Here is a 24023-nt window from a genome sequence, read left to right as displayed (position 1 = left end):
AGTAAGAGTAGAAACCGTTTCTTTGGTTCACGCACGATCTTTTGATCGTTTAGTAATAAGCTCATTGTGAGGCACTTATTTATTTAAAACAGCTATGCATTAGTTTTTGTTTTAGCACATCACAACTTTTATATAAAGCTTGTCTATAGCTGTTAATAGATTTTGATTCAGAGTCTTTTTGCTTATATTGCGCTACCCCATATTGTTTGGTTAACTGCGAATATTTTGCAGTTTTCCCGGAGCTCGGGCAAAGGGCGTCCGCTCTGTTCTAAGAGCGTCTAAGAAACCAGATAGGCAAGTTCTGTAATGTTTATAACGTAAAATGATGCCAAAATCGATGTTTACCGGGCCAAATCGATGTTTTTCCATCTCTACTGGACAACTTATAAGCATGGTACAATTATTTTATGTATAATATACATAATATGTATATAATTATAATATGTATAATTGTAACACGCTTATGAGTAAGCGTCGCACGCGGCTATCATCGAGAGCACCACTTTGTCAGAGAGTGCGAGTGGAGCGACCAACAGAGGTGGTAGTTCGTCGTTCATGAGCATTTTTGTTGATCGGCCCAGATAAGAATATTAATAAAATATATGTTCTAACGATTAACAAAGTCGTTGTTATTAGGAATACCAGTGGATAAATGCAGATTGACGCCAATTTAAATCCCAGGAGTTGCTTCTAACAATTGGCACATCACCGAAACAAAAAAATACCAGACCTTTTAGCGTAACCAACGATGTATGTTTTATTCTATTGGGGAAATAACTTAGAACCTCAACTTAGTAATAAATTTGACCTACCGCAGTACCTCATTCCTCTTTCTGTGATCTCTCGCTGATCTGTGGTCCTTACTAGCCGGTTGTAATTTGAAAATCTCTGTAAAGATATAATGAACCCGTTTGCACTCACCAAGGCAAACCTCGTCGGTTGCTTCTGCGCGGCAACTACTACTCGTGGAACTCTTGGTCCAATTCCCTTCTAGTTCTCGTAGGAAAGCCGGTCTGAAGAACCATCCAGATCCTTAACTTAGGTCGACATGGCGTTGCGGCCTGGTTGCGTCGTCTGCCACGTTTTCGGCAGTGGGTGCCCATCTCCATTGGGATACTTCTGTCGACTCCAGAATTTCTGCCACCCGTTTTCCAACAAACTGCTTGTATCGCTGGTGGGTGCTGCATATCCAGTGCAGCACGGTCTTGGAATCCGTCCAAAGTACGAATCCTTCTATTTCCATACTGTGTTCCTTTTTCACAACGTTTTCGGCAGTGGGTACCCATTTCCATTGGGACAGTTCTGTTGACTCCAGGATTTCTGCCACCCGGTTTCCAACAAACTGCTTGTATCGTTGGTGTGTGCTGCGTATCCAGTGCAGCACGGTCTTGAAATCCGTCCAAAGTATGCCTCCTTCAATCTCCATACTGTGTTCCTGTTTCATAGTGCTCATCAGCCATGTCCCTAGCACGGCCGCTTAAAGTTCCAGTCTCGGGATTGACATCGTCCTCATCGGTGCACACTTCGGTGTGGAACAACTGAAATACGCCTTCACGTCGTTGCTTGCGTAGGTTGCCCGCCAATGCGCCGTCGCTGACTAGCTGGAGTCCACGAAGACGTGAAGCTGAAGTGCTCGTACTCGTCCAGTAGTTCAGTAGTTCTCCACATAGTTCACCTCTTGCCGCCAACTCTCGAAAGCTGTGGCTAGCTCGCCTGCCGACGGCTCATCCCAGGTGACTCCTCTCAGTCAAATCTCTCGCATTAGTAGATTAGCGGTTACCATGTAACTGTTCAAAACCCCAATCAGATCAAACGTGGACATCACTACGCTGAGGAACTCCCTCTTCGTAAGGCTGCGTTCCCTGGTCATCACGTTGCTGGTTTTTGACACTACACACTATTGGCACAACCGATGATGCCAATACATTCCCTAGCACCTTTTGTTCTCGTTGGTGCCTAGCGTACTTGAGGTTCTGAACACTCTTGACGAGCTGGAAGAAAACCGGCACAGATCGAATCCGATCGAATCGAAAACTAGACGGATCTTGCCAGGCTTGCTTACCACGGCAGGTAACACAACTTGCCACTGTTGCCATAAGTGACCTACTGCTGCTCTAGTCGTTGCACGTATCCTTTCTTGAGGTAGTCATTCATAATTCCATTGTAGGCCCGAGCGAAGTTCGTGTTGAGCTTCATCTTCCTCTTAATGTTGACGAGTCGCTGCAGTGCCATGCTGTAACTGTGTGTCAGCTTCATCTCGTCATCCTTTCATAGCAGCCCAGTCTTACATCGTTGGCCTATCCGCTTAATAGTGCCCTTCATGATGCCCAGGGCCCGTTCATCGTCACTGGCTACGACTGGTGGCGCTGGCTTCACTCCGAAGTTCTCTATTTCGAAGTAATCGCTGATCATCTTCTCTTCTTCTTCTTCTTCATCTTCGCTGATCACGTCTAGAAAACACGGTCTCTCTATCAGTGGACTCGATTGACGTCTTACTGGTCCATATACTACCCATCCTAGCTTGGTAGCTGCTGCATATGGTCCTCCTGAACCAAAGCTTCTGGTCTTCTAGCGTGGTATTTCTAGGTGTGCGTGATTCAGCCCAATAAGGATCCTTGACGCTGCGTTGCTGAACGGCTTCACTGGTAGGCCTGCGCTCGCCCTGGGCGTCTTCACATCTTTTCGACGTAAACTCTGCATCGGAAGATTTACATTGCTTACTGCGTGCACGTTCGTTTATCCATGTCGCTTTGGTTTTCCCGCTCCACTGAGTTGTAGGGTAACCATTCTCGTAGGTTCTCTGCCAAACCATTGAACGTTTAGTTGTCGATTCACACCCTCTAGGTGTAGGCTTAGGACGAGGTCGTCGTCTATGAGCGTCACAGATGATCCCTCGTCGAGCAGTGCATACGTGTCCACCTGTTCGTTCTCCCCATACAGGGTACCGGGCAAAATCCGGAATAGCAGGTGACTTTTGTCCGAATCGAAGCAACTAAGGTTTTGGAGCGGCTAACTGAGTGTCAAGCGCACAGAGCTGGTCATTGATTTTACGAAAACTAGTAATCAACTCTTTAAATCCATTCTTAGTCTGTCTCATGAACGACCTCATTTCGTCTTGGACACCACGACAATTTTCACAACAACAATGTTAACCAGATCTACGGGAAACGGCATCAGAAACAATGAACAGTGAACCCGGCACACTTGGCGTGTACGACGTTTTCACATAGCCAGCAACGGATGGTAGGCTGGGATGAGGAGATTGTCTTGTTGCAAGACTTTACAGAACAGACCAGTTTAAGGGTGTAGTCTCATGTGTGAGATTGAAAAAATCGATTTTTTTCTTTTCACATATTTGGAAAGTACTGTTAATTAAGAATAACTGTTGAAGTTTCAAATAAAAATATCAAATAATGACAGAGATACAGCCCATAATCGAGAGCGCGTCTACACCGAATAGTATGAGTTATTCGGTAGCGTCTAAACTTTAAACGTGTTTTTCTCGGAACGACATTTTAGTGTCCGGCGCAGGTGAATCTCAAAATTCTATGGTACCGATCTAGCTGAAATTTGGATATGTTGTTCTAAAAAGTAACACTTTTGTCCCATATTAGAATCATTTATTTTTAATAATTAGTTTTTTATTTATCATTAATTAAAAAAAAAAATTGTTATTAAAAAAAAATTTTTTGGTGATTTTGCCATTTTATTGTTTATTAATAAAAATATTTCATTCTAGTACGGGAAAGAGCCATAAGCTTACAATAAATTAATCTTTTCAAATTTTTTGTTTCGGATGACCCTAGCAGTCGAAATCACCTGAGCCAGGGACCTACCACTTTTTTAAGATGCATACTTTGACATGCTATAAAGTGTATTAAACTACACAAGAATAAATTAAAAATATTTTCAAATAGTTTATTATGCCTGAAAAAAAATATTTGAAAATGGAAACGATCTCATTATTTTTTGTTACAACAAATTTTTGTTTAAATAACCTCTAAAAGTAGCCCGGAACATGAGACTATACCCTTAAATTGCATATGATTAATTAACAAAACAAAATTAATATATATAAAGTTAAAAAACACTATACCTTGAACCACTGTGCCAAATAGGAAGCCGAAATGGGAGCTTTGAAGAAAGCAAAGGAATAATGCAGAAATAGAGAAAGCGCGGGGAAGAAGCAGAGCTGAGCTATGCTTGGAATTAATTTAAAAAAATTATTAATTCGCCTCCAAATATACCACAGCACTCAATAAGTTGATATGAGCATGTCCGTCTGTCTGTTTGTTTCTACGCGAACTAGTCTCTTAGCTTTAAAGCTATCGACTATAAAACTTTGCACACATCCTTCTTTTCTTTGCACGAGTATATAAGTCGGAACGGCCGGGATCGGCCGACTATATCCTATATCTGCCACAAACCTGATAGATCGAAAAATTTATATTTTATTGTTTTTAAAGTAAGAGAGTTTGCACATGCCTTTTTTTGGCAAAATTATACGACATTCCAAATTTAATAAGAATGGGCCGACTATATCCCATAGCAGCCATATAACTGCTCTGAAATGACGCAAGACAGACAGAAAGTTGCAATTTCGCACAGATATTTTTGGTCAGTTGATCCCACCGATCAAATAACGATCGGCCGACTATATCTTCGATCGGCCGATTTAGTAAAAATACCAACTTTGGTATTTTTTAAGATAGAAGTTTGGGACTTTTTTTTAGATTTTGTATTGTAATAAATTGGTTTTATTATGATATTCTCATACTGCATACAGTTTTAGCTGGAATGGTATATCAACTTCAGCTTCGCCCAAAGTTAGATTTTATGTGTTGTTTTTATTTAAAACTTGGATAAAAAATTGGACAATTATTTATTGAAAATTTTATTTTTATTTTTAAACATTAACAAGAGATTCAAATAAACTAAAAAATATATTTATTTAAAATATCGATGATTGTGAACATCGATGATCGTGAACATCGATGTTTTTCTACCTCTAACGGGTATGCAAAAAGATCCGGTGAAAACTGTTTTTTACCCATTTGCCTCTTTTTTAATGGGCCTATCCACAGGCGAGCATGTTGTGCTCGCCGAAAATTTTCCCGTGGATGGTAGTGTTTGTCATCAATTTGATTACTAGTCTGTAAATGTAAATAGGGTATATCTGGTGAATCTTTTAATATTGACAAATATGAAACACCCTGTGATGTACGTCTGACATTAGGTCTTTGATATAAATATTTAAAATTTCCATTTCACATACATATGAAAGTCGGCCATGTTCTTTTTACTCGATATTTGAAAATAAATATCCCATCAAATTATATTAAAGTACTTATTATGTTCATTAATGAAAATTTTGTTTGAAAAAAAAAAATATATATTTGATGAATTGAATAGCTGTATTATGTTTAATTTTAAAGGATTGTGTGTATTCATTTTATCCTTATAAACATTGTTACGGAGTGAACCCAGTATATAAAAAAGTCACTAAAAAGTACTTTTCACATTAATTTAATACTTTATATTTTCTATGCATCATTTTTTGTATTGTTTTTTAATTTTTAATATGTTGTTATACACTTACAAATTTAGTAAGCCATCAAATAAGAGCAAGTAAATATAATTAATTGAGCGTCGAGAAAGATGGGGGACCGTGACATCCCGAGTGTACCTGTCACAACATTGGCTGGATTAACGAGCACATCTGATTGTATGTATTAAAAATAAATGTTATACTATACGGCACATATGTTCACAACCGCTAACTTTATATTCTATAAAAAAAAAAGTGCTAAGCGAGTTGCCAGTTTCGGATTCTCTGCGAAGTGCAGCGTCCTTAAATAAGTCTTTACTGTTTCATACGTTAGTAGCCCATGAATCCCACAACTTACTTTCGGTTAGGGATGAAAATCTGGTGAAACAATTGGTGAACGCTATTGAAAAAACTAATTCTGACAATATGTAAGTACGAAATTCTGTATAAAATTCAAATCTATGTATGTTATTTTTAGAGTATTGAAAACACATTACAAAATCCAACAAGCTGCAGATTGCGTTAGTACATATCCAGAGCTATTGCAGGGAATTTATACATTTCGCCCATCAGTTTTTAACACTGCTGTAAATATACGTAAGTATGATCTATAAAGCAAAAACATATAATATTTAAACGTACTGCGCAGTGAGCAATGATCAAAGTTTTTTAAATGATCAACATTACCTTAACGAAGGTACTAAGAATGAGTTAGAATCTTATTTACAAGTTTCTGGTCATAGTAACGAAAAATTAGAACCTCAAACCAGGCCACCACCCTACTTGAATCCATTAACCAGGTAATACATAAAAATTGGGTTTTGTGTATGTTAAAAGATTTTCATTTATTTTTAGTGGGAACGCGGAGTATCTTTTAGACAATTGCTTGCAAATGAACGACCGGAATTTAAATGTAAACAAAAAAAATGATTCCTTACCAACATATATTGAATCACTGGAAAACACATCTGCTTTGACACCAGGAACACTTTCAGATTCAAAATACCTAAGGGATCAGAAAAAAGATTCTTTAAAAATAAATTATCACTTGGATCATCCTCCAAATGAGTTTCAACGATCCTTCCAAAGTGAACTCCCAATTCATCTGAAATCATCTTTTCAGTTTGAATCTAAAGACGAACAAAATTTATATACATCACAAAGTGAAGGAAACTTTCTAGAAACTACAAATTTAAATAATTCTTCAATTCAGTGCTTTAATGGCCAGTCTCTTTATTTTTCCGACAAACACCCACAAACTTTAACATCTGATATTCAGAACCAACGTGTTGCTTCCGCTACAACATCAACATCTACTTCATCAAGCGGCAAGTCTCAGGTACGGGTATGTATAAATCGCCTTAATGTTGAGGATACACGCCTAATGCAACAGAGTATTAAAAAGTTTGTACAAAAGTCACCAGAATTGGCTAGAAGTATGGGTTTACTACCAGAAACAACTCAACAACTGAATGTTAACTTGAATATGATGCCTTTAGTTTCTGGAATTTTGAGTGGGGACTGCCATACCTCAACACATTCTACAGTTGATACTTTTTCAACAATCAAAGCTGATGAATCACGGGTTCCAGCAAAGCGAAAGAATGCTATAGCAATTGGTGACATTCCACCAGAAGAAATTTGTAAGTAACAATTTTGTTTAACTTTTGAAAAATATTATAAATACTTTATAAATTTTATCTACTATTATGCACAGACTCAAAGCCAAAAGTAAGACGAGTTGAAAGAATTATGCCATTGTTAAGTACAAAATGTTCAAAAGATGAATATACTCGATCCCAAACATACCAACAGTTTATGCGGAATATGGAACAAATTATTGAAATATTGGATGATACGGAGTCTCCAAACTTTGACTCAGGTAAGTAACAAATTATAATTCTAAAATACACTTTTAAATAGACTTAATTTGAAATCTTTTGTATTTGTATGTACATATGTAACTTTTTATTATTTATTGAATTTGTATGAAATGGGAAAGAAAAGCAAACTTCGGCCGCCTCAGATGTAATAATTAAATTGGAGTGTTTTTCACTTGCAGACGAACTTTGACAATGGTGTCATCCTAACTAATCTAATAACACATTCCGATAAAATCTGAATTTTTTTTTCACTCCACATATAATTTTGCTAGCTTTGTAACCTTTGGGCTCTCCTGAGTCCATCATCCACAGTCTCCCCGGAACCACTAAGAGATGAAGTTGATCATATTTTACCATATATATTGAATTATAACAAAATAAGCAAATAATTAATAAGGAGTTTGAAATCAAATTTTTTTTTTTTTCCCGCATCGCTAGAATGCAGTCCTGTCTGTTAAGGGAGATAAGCATCATCTGGGGACTGCTCTATTTTAATGCTACCAATTTTAATGCCTACTTGTTCTTTCTCCGTGAGGAGAGGGTTGGTAGTTCCTGTCCTTGCTAATTAGTTAGTGGCGCAATTTAATGCCCAACGTGGCGCAATATGAGGTGAATGTCATGCTGCACTGCCCTATCGTTGGGAGATCTGCAACAGTCATTCACTGTCTTAGAGTTGGATGAAAATCCGTCAAGCGCCCTGAGTGCCGCTTGACGATCTGATACAAATAGTTCTTGTACCAATACAATTAACTTCCTGAGTGCCAGAAAGTGCTGGGGATCTAAGTGCTTCCATAATAAAAGATAGGGCAGTTCGCCAGTTGTTAGGGCAGATCACCAGAGCTCTACCCCGTAGAAGAGGATAGGTTTAATGATTGCTGTATACAGCCATCTGACTATTTTTGGAAATATACCCCATTTAAGCCCAAGGACTTTGCGCCAGATATAGAACGCGATAGCCGCCTTGTTTGCTCTATCAATAGTATTTAGCTTCCAGTCCAGTTTTCTATCTAGCGTAATTCCGAGGTATTTGGCGTTACCAATGAGGGTAAGTCTCTTGGTCTCTCTCTCTTAAACTTGGTATTTGGTATTTCGTACTTCCTAGTGAAAATGACAAGTAGGGTATTAGATGGGTTTACTCCCAGCCAGTTCTTATTGCACATGTTGAGAGAACCCTTACTTTGTCTGTGAGTCTGTGACAATTTTGCAGTGAAGGCAATTGCAACATCACCCGCATAAGCAAAAGCTTTGCATCCACAACCCTATAAAGATGGCAGTAGGTTGTTAACTGCCACGTTTTGAAAAGGGATAAGAGTACACCTCTTTGCAGAGTGCCTCCCCTGACGAATCTCTGAGCCTCTCCTCCTAGTGTCGTTTAACCACGATCTGTTTATCAGGTGCACGGATTGATCGTCTACCCCTAGTTTCGTTTCGAAATATCATTTGGGTTAATGGTAAGATGAATGTGAAGGTTAATAAGCTTTTTCATTGCCTTACACACGAACGACGACTGACTTATTGGTCTGAAGTCCTTAGGGGAGCAGTGCAATGGTTTATACCCACTATGGGTATAGAGACAACCTTTGTCCGCAACCAAATCTCGGGAACGATACCTGTCCTGAAGATTAAGGTCAAATTTTATCAATTTATTCTCTTAGGTGAACCGCATAAACTTCGGGGGATGGAACCTATTTACGCAATTTACGTTAGTTGGCTGGGAGGTGGCCTCTACGTATGATATCGGGAACTCATAGTCCGGTGGAAACTGCCTTAAGAATGTAGTCTCATGTGTGAGGTTGAAAAAATCAATTTTTTTTGTATATTTTGATAGTATTGTTTATTATGAATGTACTGTTAAAGTTTCAAATAAAAATATCAAATAATGACAGAGATACAGCCCATAATCGAGAGCGCGCCTACACCGAAAAGTATGAGTTTCTCGGTAGCGTCTAAACTTTAAACGCGTTTTTCTCGAAACGACATTTTTGTGTGCGGCGCAGGTGATTCACAAAATTCTATTGTACCGATCTAGCTGAAATTTGGATATGTTGTTCTAAAAAGTAACACCTCTGTCCCGTACTAGAATCATTTATTTTTAATGATTAGTTTTTTTTTTATCAATAATTTAAGATAAATTTTTTTAATTTTTTTAAATTTTTTGTTTTGTTAGTTCGCCATTTTGTTGTTTATTGATGAAAATATTTCATTCTAGTACGGGACAGAGCCATTAGCTTACAAAACAATAATCTATTCTAATTTTTTGTTTCGGATGACTCTAGCAGTCGAAATCACCTGCGCCAGGGACCTATCTTTTTTTTTTATATCCATACTTTGGCATGCTATAAAGTGTAATAAACTACACAAGAATAAATTAAACAAAATATTTTCAAATAGTTTATGATGCTTATAAAAACATATTTGAAAATTGAAACGATCGCATTATTTTTTATTACAAAAAAAATTGTTTGAAATAACCTCTAAAAAGTAGGCCGGCACATGAGACTACATCCTTAATGGTCAGTCGCAATTTCTTTCACTCTTAATAAGCCCGCGCAACGACAGACCCAGATTATTTATTTTTATCAATAAATAATCGTCATTTCATGAAAAACAAGAATGGATGGCTAAATTCGAGTTTCCCGACTATATTATTTCCCGACCACCCACAATTTAACTAACCTTTACAGTTTATGGATTCTCAGCAAAATATTAATGTTGCATACCTTTGCGCTTGGGCAAAACAACAACAACACCATCCGATTTGGCTGATTTTTTTTTAGCTTAGCAATTGGAAAAGTTTATAATCAAACATGTTCGAAAAACTTAAACCAGCGGTGCCCATGATCTGGATACGGAAGAGCAAAATAAATATTATTAGAATAAACATACATTTTAAAAATTTAGCAATTAAAAAATGGTCGTCCATTTTTTACTACAGCCTATTATTATGAAAAAAAATGCAAGGCTCACTTAAAAAATGTTCTACGAATAATAAATTCATCGCTTCAAGTCGATCATTGTGGCAAAAACAAAAACACGAATATATTGTTTGAGGTAAAAAGCTTTCGGCAACCCAACAAAAGAATGCATTCGAATTAGTACGATTGAGGAGAATAGGAAAAACACAAAAATTGTTTTTTTTTTTGCTATTTGTCAACAACAATGGAGGAACGAGAGCAATGGGAATTCGCAGCCCTGACAAACAAACTGGCGCTGACAAACAAACGAGATTTCTGTTTTGGGGGCAGGAGTTCAAGTTCCAAACCGGGTAGCTCTGAACAGACGGACATGGCTATATAGACACAGCTGTTGATGCTGATCAAGAATATATATGGGCTAATCCTCGCCTAATACGCAATTAGTGCAAAAAGTTAAAGAAAAAACATTTCCTGAAACTTTTTTTTTTGTTTCCGATAGCATTTGGTGAGTTCTTTTCTTAGTGTTAATTAAGTCGCAAACGTACGCGAAATGGAAGTCGGGTTTGGCTTAGCAAAATCAAAAAATCTGCGAATGGAATGGAATATTTTAATGCAATAACTTTACTTTTAAAATAGAGGCATGTAGCTTTCTATCGATTCTATTTCCAATACAATATCTCCTTTCATTTTTTTTTAATTAAATTAAGTCGCGAGTCGCGAACGTACGATTTTTCCATATATACATAATATATTTTGTTTTTTTTTTTTTTGTTGTTTACCCCTTTCTTTTTATAAATAAATTTATATTTTCATAAAAATTCATGTTTCACCAAACTTCTTTTGTAAAAACATTAAAAATTTTTAGTTTTACAAAGAAATTTATTCAAAACAAGAAACATAAATATGTATTACATATAAGGATATATATTTATATATATATTGTTTTATTTATATATATATATATATGTTAATTTATTTTTTTTAGAATAGGCCGTCCGACCTATATGTATAACATTTTTACTGATACCTGGAACATTTGGAATTAGCTATTGACTTTATTTTAACTGTATCTTCATCAATGTATAACAAATTGACTCCCAAAATGTTGTTTTTGCAACAATTGTAGAAAGCAAACGGATCATTTAATATTAAGTTCTTTTTTTTGGTTAATGACCAAGGTTTGGTTTAAGGACCGCACCGACGCCATCGACTGTACCTTTTCCATGAGAAGTTGCAAAATAGTTCCACTCTATTGTTTTGCAATCCTTAAGGGGAGGTTCTTTTGGATTTTTTTTTAAAAAATCGATTTTTTTTTTAATAAGCTCCAAAAAATAAATTTCCGTCCGAGAATAGCAATATTTTTTCAAATTTTCCATGATGATTTTTAATTTATTTGATAATTATAATCGATTATAATCGAAGTTATGAAAATGTACACATCTACTTTGCTACGAAGTTACTCTGTCTTCAACGTTTCTCCATTTTTGTCATTTTATGATAACAGATAATTTCTTTTAATATATCACTGGAACAATAGAAGGCTCACAATTTCCACAAGTGTTATACAAGTCATACAGTTTTCACTTTTAATTTTGCAACAAGTTAATTCCAAACAAGAAAGGAAAGCTAACTTCGGGCGGAGCAGAATTAAATATACCCTTGCAGTTAAAACCGGATCGGATACAGTTGGCCGATCCTTATGAGGACATCGTAATATAACACATTCATTACAAAACAAAATCTAAAAAAAGTCCCAAACCTCTATCTTCAAGAAAACCAAAGTCGGTAGTTTAACCAAATACCATTTCCGATTTTTCAGTTATATGGCAGCTGTAATATATAGTCGGCCGATCGTTATGAAATTTGGCAGGTCGGATTAATTAACAAAAATAGAATCTGTACAAAGTTCAAAGTTTCTATCTTTAAAAATGCGAAAGTTGGGTAATTTCCGATTCTTCAGTTATATGGCAGCTAAAGGATGTAGTAGGCCGATCTATATGAAATTTGGCATGTCGTAAAAATAGAATCCATAGAAAATTCCAACTCCCAAACTTTAAAAACAACAAAGTTACAGCATGGCAGCTACAACTAAGTTATATGGCAGCTATGGGATATGTTCGGCCGATCCCGGCCGTTCCGACCTATATACTGCGTGCAAAGGAAAGAAGGGTGTGTGCAAAGTTTCTAGACGATAGCTTACCGACAGACGGAAACCGACAGACGGACATGCTTATATCAACCCGGGAGGTGATCCTTATCAAGAATATATTATATATACAGTGTACGGCAGTGTTTATAGGGTCGGAGATGTCTCCTTCACTGCGTGGCACACTTTTGACCAAAATTATAATACCCTCTGCAAGGGTATAAAAACTTTCGGAACGTTTTCGGAAAAGGCTTTATAGGTCTTCTTGCGATTGACATGGATCCTCATCGAGTAACGTCTCCAATTCACAGTCTTCGAAGGTCTTCACAGTCTTCAGGCAACAACAGTTGCGCAACCAACCTTTAAGCAACATATAAAGTTTAGAAACTATTTGTCCATAATAAAATTTGGGTTGGTTGCCAATGCTAAGCAGCGCTTTCTAATTCTCTCCGCTGCTTTTACACGCAGTACTTTCAACTTCTGTGTATCGTTTTTAATTTTAATTAAATAGCGGGTACGATTGTCACTTCTTTTATCAATCTACGAATACAGTAGCGGACAATGAAATCCGGACACCTAAGTACTTGCACTAAATGTTAACTTTGCATTAGTGTGGTAGGAGCGCGTGTTATAATATCGAGTTGAAATTTTTTTGTTATATCCGGAAGGTATTTAGCTTTCATGATCTGAAAGCATTTTTAAAATTATTAAATTTCTATGTAAAAAAATATTTTTTTTAATATGTCGAAAATGACTGACAATTTTCAAGGGGCCATATTGGCCTTACAATCGAATATCTTAAGCTTCCGAGGAATAAGCATTAACGTTGGACTTATTAAGTCTTCTTTCGAGCTTTTCCTACGAAAAAATTAAGAGAAAACCAGAACTCTAAAGCATTGGCCACGATCAGGAAAGAAAAATAAGACCAACTACCACGAGGATCGAATCCTTTCACGATTAGGCATAACTGATCGTTTCAAATCAACAAAACATGTAAGAGGTAAGTTTTTCCATTTGCAAGGAGTCGAAATAAGCACTCGAGCCGTTCTTTTATTCTTCCGTTCTTTTAGCCGTTCGAGGCGAAACTTTATTTTTTGTAACGTCAAAAATTAATCCATTTGGATTAATCCATTAATTAATCCACTTACAATAGCATGAGCTACGTGCGCCCAAACGCAACAAACGCTTCAAAAATAATTGCTTACGGTAAACGATCAGGCAAGGTGCATGCTGAATGGTCCGGGGATTCTTTTCTTACTATGGCGTTGGTGATCTGGCAATAATTGATGGAACTGTGAATGCTGAAAAGTTCCAAGGTGTTCTAAATTGTCACCTTCTACCCTCAATGAAGGAGCATCTTTCTCATGCCCTAAACATAATCTTTCAGGACGACTCAGGTCCTTTCTATCGTGCAAAAAAAAAGGGATATATTTTTTTTAATTCTTTAAGGATTTGTTTAAACAATAATTAAAGTTTCAAATTTCAAATATATTTTTTTTTAATTTAGATAAATTATTTGCAGAAAAATCGAATATCAACATTAGACTGACCAGGCAGTAGTCCTGATTTCTATCCGATTCATTATCGTTGTCCTATTTTAAAAGTTGAAATACATAAAAACAAACCCAAAAAAATAAGAGAATTTAATTTAACAGGGAAAGTGTCTGTTATAAAGACATAATTAAGAAATCTAACGAACACTTGGTAGATTTTATGCCATCAAGATAAAGGCCGTATTAAAAACTCAAGAAAGACCAACTAAATACTAAAGAACCAAAACAAAATTATTTTTGAAAACTTTAAATACTAAGCTATTAAGAAATAATTTTCAAAAATTTTTGTTACCTAGGAATATTAAAAAAAAAATTTTGTTTGTCTACATTGTCCGCTACTGTATATATAAGCTTGTTAAACAAAAATAAAAGTTAAAAAAAAAATAATACATACGGTTGCAAACGTACGCTACATTAAAATTCAATATACAAAAATAAGCTTGCATAAGTCGCAATTTTTTTTTAAATTTCATAGTTTACATTTAAATGACTTAACACATGAAGTTTCATCCACCTGTTTTCACTTAATGCGAAGCAATTACAATAAAATTATGTTTTGGGGTCGCGAACGTACGATTAGAACATAGATCAGAAACAAAATACAAATTAAGAAGTAATTGAAAATTTTTTCGCTCTCTTTGACTTTTTCTCGTGTTATTAGATTGTTATTAAGAGATTTAGTAGAAAAAGAGCAAACACATCATATGTTTTCCTTGAGAAATTAATGAACATAAAATTGTATTTAAAAGTAAAAAAAAGGTAAAAATTACATTTTTTGACTTTTAGGGATTTTAAAAAAAAAAGCTGAGATATGCTATATTTATATTACTTTTTTTTTGAATTTTCAAAAGATTATGAAAATTTGGATGTTTATTCAAGAAAATACAAAAAAAAGAATCGAGGAATATGGACATTTATTTTTTCGGTCCTGGTTGACCTTCGGCCGGAATAGCCCATATACTTAATGGGGTCGTAGATAATTCCTTCTCTATGTTACATACATCTCTATTTTCACACGACTTCAATATAGTGAATATAATATATATAGTGAATATAATAGTGAATATTCAATATAGTAGAAACTGTTGGCTACAATCACTAACCATACAGCATATAGACAACACATTTCATACAACAAAAATGGACGCAAAAATTTCTTGCGACAAACCCCAGCAGGCCCCAGAGCGAATTTGTTCTCTCTTTCTTACGCGAGAATTCTTATTAAATTGTGCTACAATACAACAATACAATGATACAATTATACAAGGTAGTCTCGTGCATAGGGTAGGAAATTCTGCCGCAACGCTGCCGGCACACGTTACGAGTAGTGTGAGCACGCTCAAATTTTGTAGAAGCTCTCTCATTTGCTCTCATTTATTAATTAATTTAGCATTAATTTAATCAGCGTACGTTGAACGCGTAATAACGGAACGAGTTTGTCTCTTCTCTATTTAAAAATAGTTTATCATTGTTTTTTATATCCCTCAATGTCCTATCCAATGCCTCAAGCGAATGTTTACGTGCCATAGTGCATTCATTCCAAATAATTATTTTACATTGTTTCGGCACTATGCCCATAGACGATTGTTTTTTTATGTTGCACACTGCATCTTGATTATTTTGAATGTTCAATGGCAGCTTAAGCGCTGAATGAGCTGTTCTGCCTACATGTAATAAAGTTGCTGTAATGCCAGAAGATGCGACTAACAATGCCTGTCATTTCTACAGTATCTTACTGTAGTTCAAGATTCATATCTTTGTTGAGTAAAAACGATGTCATTTGGAAGCATGAATTGAATGTTCGAATTGAATTCAAGGAAAAGGGTAGAATCTGGATTTGTACCGAGAATTAAACCGCGCACTGGTTCAGGCAGTGTTTCAATTTCGGGTTGTTTTACTTTTCCTGATGAACAACACATCCCAATTGGATCATTTTTATATTTGAGTGTATGACAATACGGGCATTCTGGTCAATTCTTCTTCTTTTAACTCTGACTCTGCGCGTTTCTGTTTGTTGCAGTTGTCTTCGTTGATTACTTTTATTTCGTGCCTCTTTCGATTGTGATTCACGTAACTGCGTCATGCTCACACGCGCATTTTCATGATCTTCTTCGATTTGTTCTCCTGATCTTCGTGCTCTTCTATCTCGCGCGGCTTTAGAATTGAACGTTCGCCGACTCAAATTGGCCCAATTGCGTGTTCTTGGCATGGCTGACTGTAGATCAGTGGTCGGCAGGGCCCTATTTGAGTGGCATGTGACACACAAAGAAATGAACGATAAGTTACGCTCACAGCCGCCTACTTACTGTTATACATTACTATATGTGCAGCCATTTCGGAGTATAATTTAATTAATTATTATATCCCATTCTTAACATTTAGGGAGATGAAAATTAGACGGAGCCCGATGTTCAGCCCTAACGGATATGTACACAAAATTTTACATCGCTCGAGCCATTTCAGAGGAGTAGAATGACTAACAGTGGACACGCTGTCGAACGGGATAAAAAGTATCCTACGTCCGTCACTATCAGATCTACCCTATCTATATTTTCTATGGAGAGGTTCCAACCCAATTTATGCGATTTTTTTTTTTTTTTTTAACATTTCGATTTTTAAGTTTGGGTGGTTAAACAAAAACGAAACTTATGTTTTTATTTCAAACCAAACGTATTAGTATTAAAACATTCCCAATCCCAAGAAGCAAACTTAAAATTGGTGCCTTGCTACTTCTTGGCCTTCTTGCTAACCGAAACAAAAATTCTACAAATCTAAAGCAGCACCGAAAGAGACTTCTACCGAGTTTCAAGAGTCACGCTGCAGCAGAAGCAAGAAACAGTCGCAGAATTTGAAGAGTTTGCGTCTGGGGCGGAGAAATGAATAGTCTTCGTCTCCGAGCAGTAAGTAAGCTGTACTCTATACGGGGGCCACCTTCCCACGACTGTTATGAAGTATAACGACTTCGTAGAGGTGAAGTTGGCTGTGCAACCGTCTTCTCTTTCTTTACTTCCCTCCAGCTTCTACAGTAATCATTGTGAGGCACCGATAATCTGGACGCTATGAGCCAGTGCCCAGTGATTGCTTCAATTCCTAGACGGCAGTCCTGCCTGTTAAGGGAAAAAGTGTCCTTCTGAGATACCCTCGAAGGTGAATGTCTGAAATGTTCGCAAAGATGAGTTGCAGAATATCGAGGTAGTCTTCCTTTTTCATAAGAAGAAGGTAGTCTTCCCTCATCTTCCTTCTTCTTCATCTATTTTTTTAATTGGTCCGACGCTCCACCAAGTAAAACAGCTACAGACCATGACATTTCCACCTCCATGTTTCACTGTACGTGGCGTCTCTACAGCGACTCATCTGGCTTCTTCCAACAATATTGTTTACCATCCGACTGGTATCGATTGAATTTAGATTCATCAGACCATATAACTTTTTTCCAGTCGTCCAAATTCCAATTTTTATGCGCCCTCGCAAAATTGTAACTTTTTTCAATCACTCACCATTTTGCTAAAAAATATATCATAAAAATCCTACGAGTGACGATAGCTGCTGATGTATAGAAACTAACCAAATTTGATTTTTTGTTCTCGATTTAAAATTAAGGACGTTAGCTGACCGGCCATTGAACCTCAAAATTTATTTTGAACTTCGCATCTAATATTGTAAAACCTAATTTACAAATTTTGGTTGGCTTGTTCATTTGGCCAACAAGTTACTCAGTTATTCCCCCCAGTTACTCAGATGTCCCCCCTTAAGTTCACAACTGAATCTTCAACGTCTCTAGGCAATTTCTTAATTTTTTTAGTACTAAATTTCATACATTTTTCATACATCCATTTTTCATACATCCATTTTTCATACATACATTTTTCATACAAAAGAGCCAAAACACGTGAGATTTCATGTGGTTTTAGTTAGATTTTATATTGTAATAAACTGGTTCTATTATGATATTGTCATAATGATCGGCCAACAACATCCGATTTGAGCCATATGTATCCGGTTTTAACTGCAAGGGTATATCAACTTCGGCTCCGTCTGAAGTTATCTTTCCTTTCTTGTTTATTTAATATTTTGTATAAGATTTTAAGGGGACCCACTTTTGTTTTATCCACAAATCAAGTTAAAAAGTAAATATCTTCACCGATTTGATTTATCCTAGTTCATACCAGAGCTATATGTGTATAGAATAATGTCTGAAAATTTGGAACCCATTGGATTAAAAGGTTTTAAGTAACCTCATGCGCCAGTCGTAAAACACAGTTTCGAGAAAACCGCGTTTAAAGTTTTGAGACGGCTCTCGCCGTCTTCTGACGCTTCCACCATAAATCGGCTATAACTTCAAGAGTTTTTATACCCTTGCAGAGGGTATTATAATTTTGTCCAAAAGTGTGCAACGCAGTGAAGGAGACATCTCCGACCCTATAAAGTATATATATTCTTGATCAGGATCACCTCCTGAGTTGATATGAGCATGTCCGTCTGTCCGTCTGTCCGTCTGTCCGTCTGTCTGTCCGTCTGTCTGTCTGTCCGTTTCTACGCGAACTAGTCTCTCAGTTTTGAAGCTATCGTCTTGAAACTTTGCACACACCCTTCTTTCCTTTGCACGCAGTATATAAGTCGGAACGGCCCGGATCGGCCGACTATATCCTATAGCTGCCATATAACTGATTGATCGGAAATGGTATAACTTTGGTGTTTTTAGAGTTAGAGAATTCAAATTTGACAAGAGAGCTATTTTTGGCAAACCATTACGACATGCCAAATTTCATAAGGATCGGCCGACTATATCTTATAGCTGCCATATAACTGAACGATCGGAAATGACCCAACTTTCGTGTTTTTGAAGATAGAAAGCTGAAACTTAATACAGATTATATTTTTGGCCAGATGATCCAACCTACCAAATTTCATTAGGATCGGCCGACTATATCCTATAGCTGCTATATAACTGAACGATCGGAAATGACCCAACTTTTGTGTTTTTGAAGATAGAAGTTTGGGACAATTTTAGGTTTCGTTTTTGTATTATAATAAATTGGGAAATATTATCATATTCTCATAAGGATCGGCCAACTATATCCGATGTTTGCGATATATATCCGGTTTTAACTGCAAGGGTATATAAACTTCGGCTCCGCCCGAAGTTAGCTTTCCTTTCTTGTTAAAATTTGAAATTTGAAAGAAACATTCTTGAAAAGTTATAAGTTCAAATTAAACTTAAAAAAAATCAGTTTTTGAAACCGAAAATGGGGGGAGGTCCCCCTTAATAAATATTCAAATAATAAACACAAAAAATTTCATTTACTACATTACTAACTTCTTTATGCGAGCCCAAAGTCAATAGTTGCAAACATGTACTTAGACTCAGATGTCCGCCAGAATCGCGGACAAAGACCACGTAATTTTTGACGAATTCTTTGAGGGTTCGTGAATTTTGGCGACCGGAACAACGACGACTTTAATGGAAAAGCTATCCAGGGCTTTTTTGTCGTGTGCTGATCCAAAAATTTAATTTTTCCACAAACTGTAAAAATTATAAAATTGTATCAAGCTATTGCCTATTGCGGCCGAATGTATCTTTTCTTTCTCGCTTTTCAATGAATTTAGTAAATAAACTATTCATTTAAAACAATACATTTTTTTAAAAAATTTTTGTTGAACGAACCTAAATATAATATAATTTTCTAGATACAATTGTAGATTTTTAAATGGTTAATTTATAATTTATGTCAGTGGTGCCCAAAACCCAATCACATGTGGTTGGAAATTTCTATGCCCAGAATCTGCCTGCATACCGAAATTGTAAACACTGTAAAACGCCTGTAGTCGTGCGTGTGCTTACGGGAGAATTCGAACACAAATGCAGTTGTAACATGTAAATGTATCTGTGTGGGCACCACTGCTTTAACTATGTATTCCTAAAAATTTCTACTACAAGTTTTTTTTATTACAAAATATACTAAAACCAATAATAAATTCCGATTATTTTCAGAGGATGTTGACGAGAATATTGAGTGCATTTCTCCAAAACTTCTTAATTCAATGAGCACGGATGTTGCCAAATTAAAAGCTAAACAGGCGTTGGATTCCGTTCCTAAAAATAAGCTAACACTTCTTATCAATTACGCAATGCGCAACATTTATTTGGCCAGGAATTACTTTGCTGGACCGGTAAAACTTTATAAATATGTTTTTTGTAAAAAAAAAAAATCAGCGATTAAACTATTATTATACTTATAAGTAAATGATAAAGAAAATTTCATTGCAGTAGTATCATTATATTTGTCCAAAAATATCCAACGGATCTGATCCCAAACATAATGCACACATGGTCACATAACAATGGGTAACCTTAAAAAAAAAACAAGAAAGGAAAGCTAACTTCGGGCGGAGCCGAAGTTGATATACCCTTGCAGTTAAAACCGGATATATATCGCAAACATCGGATTTAGTTGGCTGATCCTTATTATAATAAAAAATTTAAAACAAGTCCCAAACTTCTATCTTCAAAAATACCAAATTTGGTATTTCTACCAAAAACCATTTCCGATCGTTCAGTTATATGGCAGCTATAAGATATAGTCGGCCGATCGCTATGAAATTTGTTAGGTCGGATTAACTGACCAAAAATATAATCTGTACCAAGTTCCAGCTTTCTATCTTTAAAAAAAAGTTGGGTCATTTCCCATTGTTCAGTTATATGGCAGCTATAGGATATAGTCGACCGATCCCTATGAAATTTTGCATGTCGTATTATTTTGCCAAATATAGCTCTCATGTAAAATTCTCTAACTTAAAAATCAAATCAATCATCGGATTTAGTTGGCTGATCCTAATGAGAATATGATAATATAACCCAATTTATTATAATAAAAAATTTAAAACAAGTCCCAAACTTCTATCTTCAAAAATACCAAAGTTGGTATTTCTACCAAAAACCATTTCCGATCGTTCAGTTATATGGCAGCTATAAGATATAGTCGGCCGATCGCTATGAAATTTGGTAGGTCGGATTAACTGACCAAAAATATAATCTGTACCAAGATCTAACTTCAAACTAACTTTTATCTTCAAAACACGAAGTTGGGTCATTTCCGATCGTTCAGTTTTATGGTAGCTATAGGATATAGTTGGCCGACCGTTATGAAATTTGGTACGTCGTATTATTTTGCCAAAGATAAATAGCCTTAACTCTTTAACTAAAATAGCAACAAAGTTACAGCATATAACAGATTATATGGCAGCTATAGGATATAGTCGACCGATCCCGGCCGTTCCGCTTCTTTTAAAGAAAAGTTTAAAAACTAGAGACACACTAGCAAGGGTATAACAAGGAAGGAAAGGTAACTAGGTGTAGGCTGAAATTTTTCTCAATATTTCCGTTTTGGGGGCGGGATTGGGCGTGGCGAAATTCTTACGTAAACGATCTGCGTGGATACGTTAAGTGTCCCAGTTCAAAATCGGATAGTTATACCTCTTAAAGTCTTCGAGACCTACCCGTTCAAAATTTTAGCACGTTAGTTGGGAATGGGTATACGAGGTGTGTTCAAAAAGTAAGGTGACTTTGTATCTTCAAGAAAAACTATTAGTTAATTAATCAATATTTATGTTGGGGGCCGTCCATATATTGCGTGACGCAAATTTCAGACTTTTTTGACCCCCTCCCCCCCCTGCGTGACAAACCATGACACGAGGTTAGACCCCCGTGACCACAAACCGTGACGTTAACCCAGACCCTCTCCCCCCCCCAGGCGCGTCACGCAATATATGGACGGCCCCTTGTCCCGTTTTTCCAATCCCCAAAGCACTTCCCATAAGAACTTTTCGGTATAGCCTTCAGCTCTTCCAGCGATGCAAATCTCCTTCCTTTCATAAGTCTCTTCAATTTTGGGAACAAGAAAAAATCACATGGGGCCAAAAGGCATCTCTGAATATGGTGGCCGAGGCATCTCATTGTGGTGTTGTTTTTGGACAAAAAATCTCTCACAAGCAGAGATGAGTGAGCAGGGGCATTATCGTGATGAAAAAGCCATGAATTCTTTTCAAAAAAAGGCAATTCTGGACGTTTCTTTAGTACTGCTTCTCGCAAACGGCGCATAACTTCCAGATAATACTGTTCATTGACCGTACCATGGTAATCGAAGAAAACAGTGATCAAAACCTTGACATTTGATCGAACTTGGCGTGCTTTTTTCGGTCTTGCCTCACCTGGGCTCTTCCATTGGGACGATTGGTCTTTGGTTTCGATATCATAACCATATACCCATGATTCGTCACCAGCAAACTTTGCTGACACACGACTCGTGCCCAAAACGATTGAAAAAATTTAATGGCACGAGCCAAGCGATATACCGACATGTTCAGCAACTTCTCTGATAGTGATTCGACGATTTTCCAAAACAATTTTCCAAAAGCTTGAACGTTTTCATCAGTTGTTGACGTGCTTGGGCGTCCCGAGCGAGGCTCCTCATTGGCATCTTCCCGGCCATCTTGGAAGAGTTTGTACCACTTGTAGACATTTTTTTTACTCAGAACAGTTTTACTGTATGCCACTGTCAACATTTCAAGTGTTTTGGAGCACCTAATTTTATTTTTTACAAAAAATTTGATGTAAATCCTTTGATCAATATTTTTTGATAACAAAAAATCGCCGGGCACGCAAAACAACCTGTAACCTTTACGCCTCTCACAACCAAATAAAGGAGGGGATTCAATTAAAACTTGGTACAGATGTTAAGGAAAAAATCGTTAATCAAAAATATGTTGTTGGCGAAGTTTAAAAAGTCACGTTACTTATTGAATACACCTCGTATAAATGTTTATATCTCCTCCAAAAATGAGACGACTTAAAAATATCTTTCTATACTGTCGCTGCAGAAATATGCAAATAGACGAACGGGAAGGACGTGCGAAAAATTTGAAATAAAATTGACGTTCCTGTGGAAAGACGGACATGGATATATCGACTCGGCTGTTGATGCGGGTCAGAGATGATTCCTTTTCTATGTTGCATCCATTCACACGAATAAAATATAACCTTGTACTCTACGAGTACCGAGCATAAAAACTCAACATCTCTAACATTCAAAACAAAGATATGTCTATAGGATATAGTCGGGCGATTCCGGCCGGTCCGACTTTTGTACTGCGTGCAAGAAGGGTGTATGCAAATTTTGAAGTCGATAGCTTTAAACCAGAGGTCGGCACGGCCCTATCTCGGGGGCATAGGAAATTTCTCTGCCCGAGCTCTGCCACACACACACAGTATAAATGCGAGAAACGTCATGCTCACAGCCTACTTTCTGCTATTCGTTACTAACACTAAAGCGGTAAAATCATATCAATGTATTGGGGTGCCGACCACTGCTTTAAACCCAAGTCACTAGTTCGCATTGGTGGAAGAAGATAGCCAAAAGGAAAGATTATATCAACTCAGGAGTTAATCCTGATCAAGAATACAAAGTGATATAAAAAACAAGAAAGGAAAGCTAACTTCGGGCGTAGCCGAAGTTGATATACCCTTGCAGTTAAAACCGGATATATATCGCAAACATCGGATATAGTTGGCCGATCCTTATGGGAAAAGGAATATATAATCCAATTTATTACAATACAAAATCTAAAAAAAAGTCCCAAACTTCTATTTTCAAAAATACGAAAGTTGATATTTCTACCAAATACCATTTCCGATCGTTCAGTTATATGGAAGCTATAGGATATAGTCGGCCGATCCTAATGAAATTTGGTAGGTCGGATTAACTGACCAAAAATATAATCTGTACCAAGTTCCAGCTTTCTATCTTCAAAAACACGAAAGTTGGGTCATTTCCGATCGTTCAGTTATATGACAGCTATAAGATATAGTCGGTCGATCCTTATGAAATTTGGCATGTCGTATTATTTTGCCAAAAATCAAATTGTCAAATCTTATGTCAAATTTGAACTCTCTTACTCTAAAAACACCAAATTTATACCATT

General features: G+C 36.6%; 1 protein-coding gene and 1 long non-coding RNA gene across 9 annotated transcripts in view; one reads left to right on the top strand and one right to left on the bottom strand.

Moving 5' to 3' along the window:
* Positions 1 to 4863: 4863 nt before the first annotated feature.
* Positions 4864 to 6623, bottom strand: LOC138926079 (uncharacterized). Its single transcript, XR_011442421.1, has 2 exons — positions 6487 to 6623; positions 4864 to 5153 (listed from the first exon to the last, which is right to left on the bottom strand). It is a non-coding gene; the product is annotated as an uncharacterized lncRNA (long non-coding RNA).
* Nipped-B (Nipped-B cohesin loading factor) overlaps positions 5240 to 24023 on the top strand; it is an 83354-nt gene continuing 64570 nt past the window's right edge. For 3 of the 8 annotated variants that reach the window (XM_070278697.1, XM_070278696.1, XM_070278695.1), the window contains exons 1-8: positions 5268 to 5509; positions 5608 to 5725; positions 5805 to 5976; positions 6027 to 6145; positions 6198 to 6348; positions 6404 to 7191; positions 7266 to 7430; positions 20038 to 20216. In XM_070278697.1, the coding sequence (XP_070134798.1) occupies positions 5659 to 5725; positions 5805 to 5976; positions 6027 to 6145; positions 6198 to 6348; positions 6404 to 7191; positions 7266 to 7430; positions 20038 to 20216 (1641 nt within the window). In that variant the 5' untranslated portion in view covers positions 5268 to 5509; positions 5608 to 5658. Of the gene's footprint in view, positions 5510 to 5607; positions 5726 to 5804; positions 5977 to 6026; positions 6146 to 6197; positions 6349 to 6403; positions 7192 to 7265; positions 7431 to 20037; positions 20217 to 24023 lie in introns of all 8 variants that reach the window. The other 5 variants (XM_043210480.2, XM_043210478.2, XM_043210482.2 and 2 more) reach the window with 4 other exon arrangements.

This window comes from Drosophila bipectinata, chromosome 2R, assembly GCF_030179905.1.
Source record: "Drosophila bipectinata strain 14024-0381.07 chromosome 2R, DbipHiC1v2, whole genome shotgun sequence".
NCBI lineage: Eukaryota > Metazoa > Arthropoda > Insecta > Diptera > Drosophilidae > Drosophila > Drosophila bipectinata.
The sequence above is the reverse complement of the archived record's forward strand: the minus strand, read 5'-3'. Positions and strand labels throughout refer to the sequence as shown.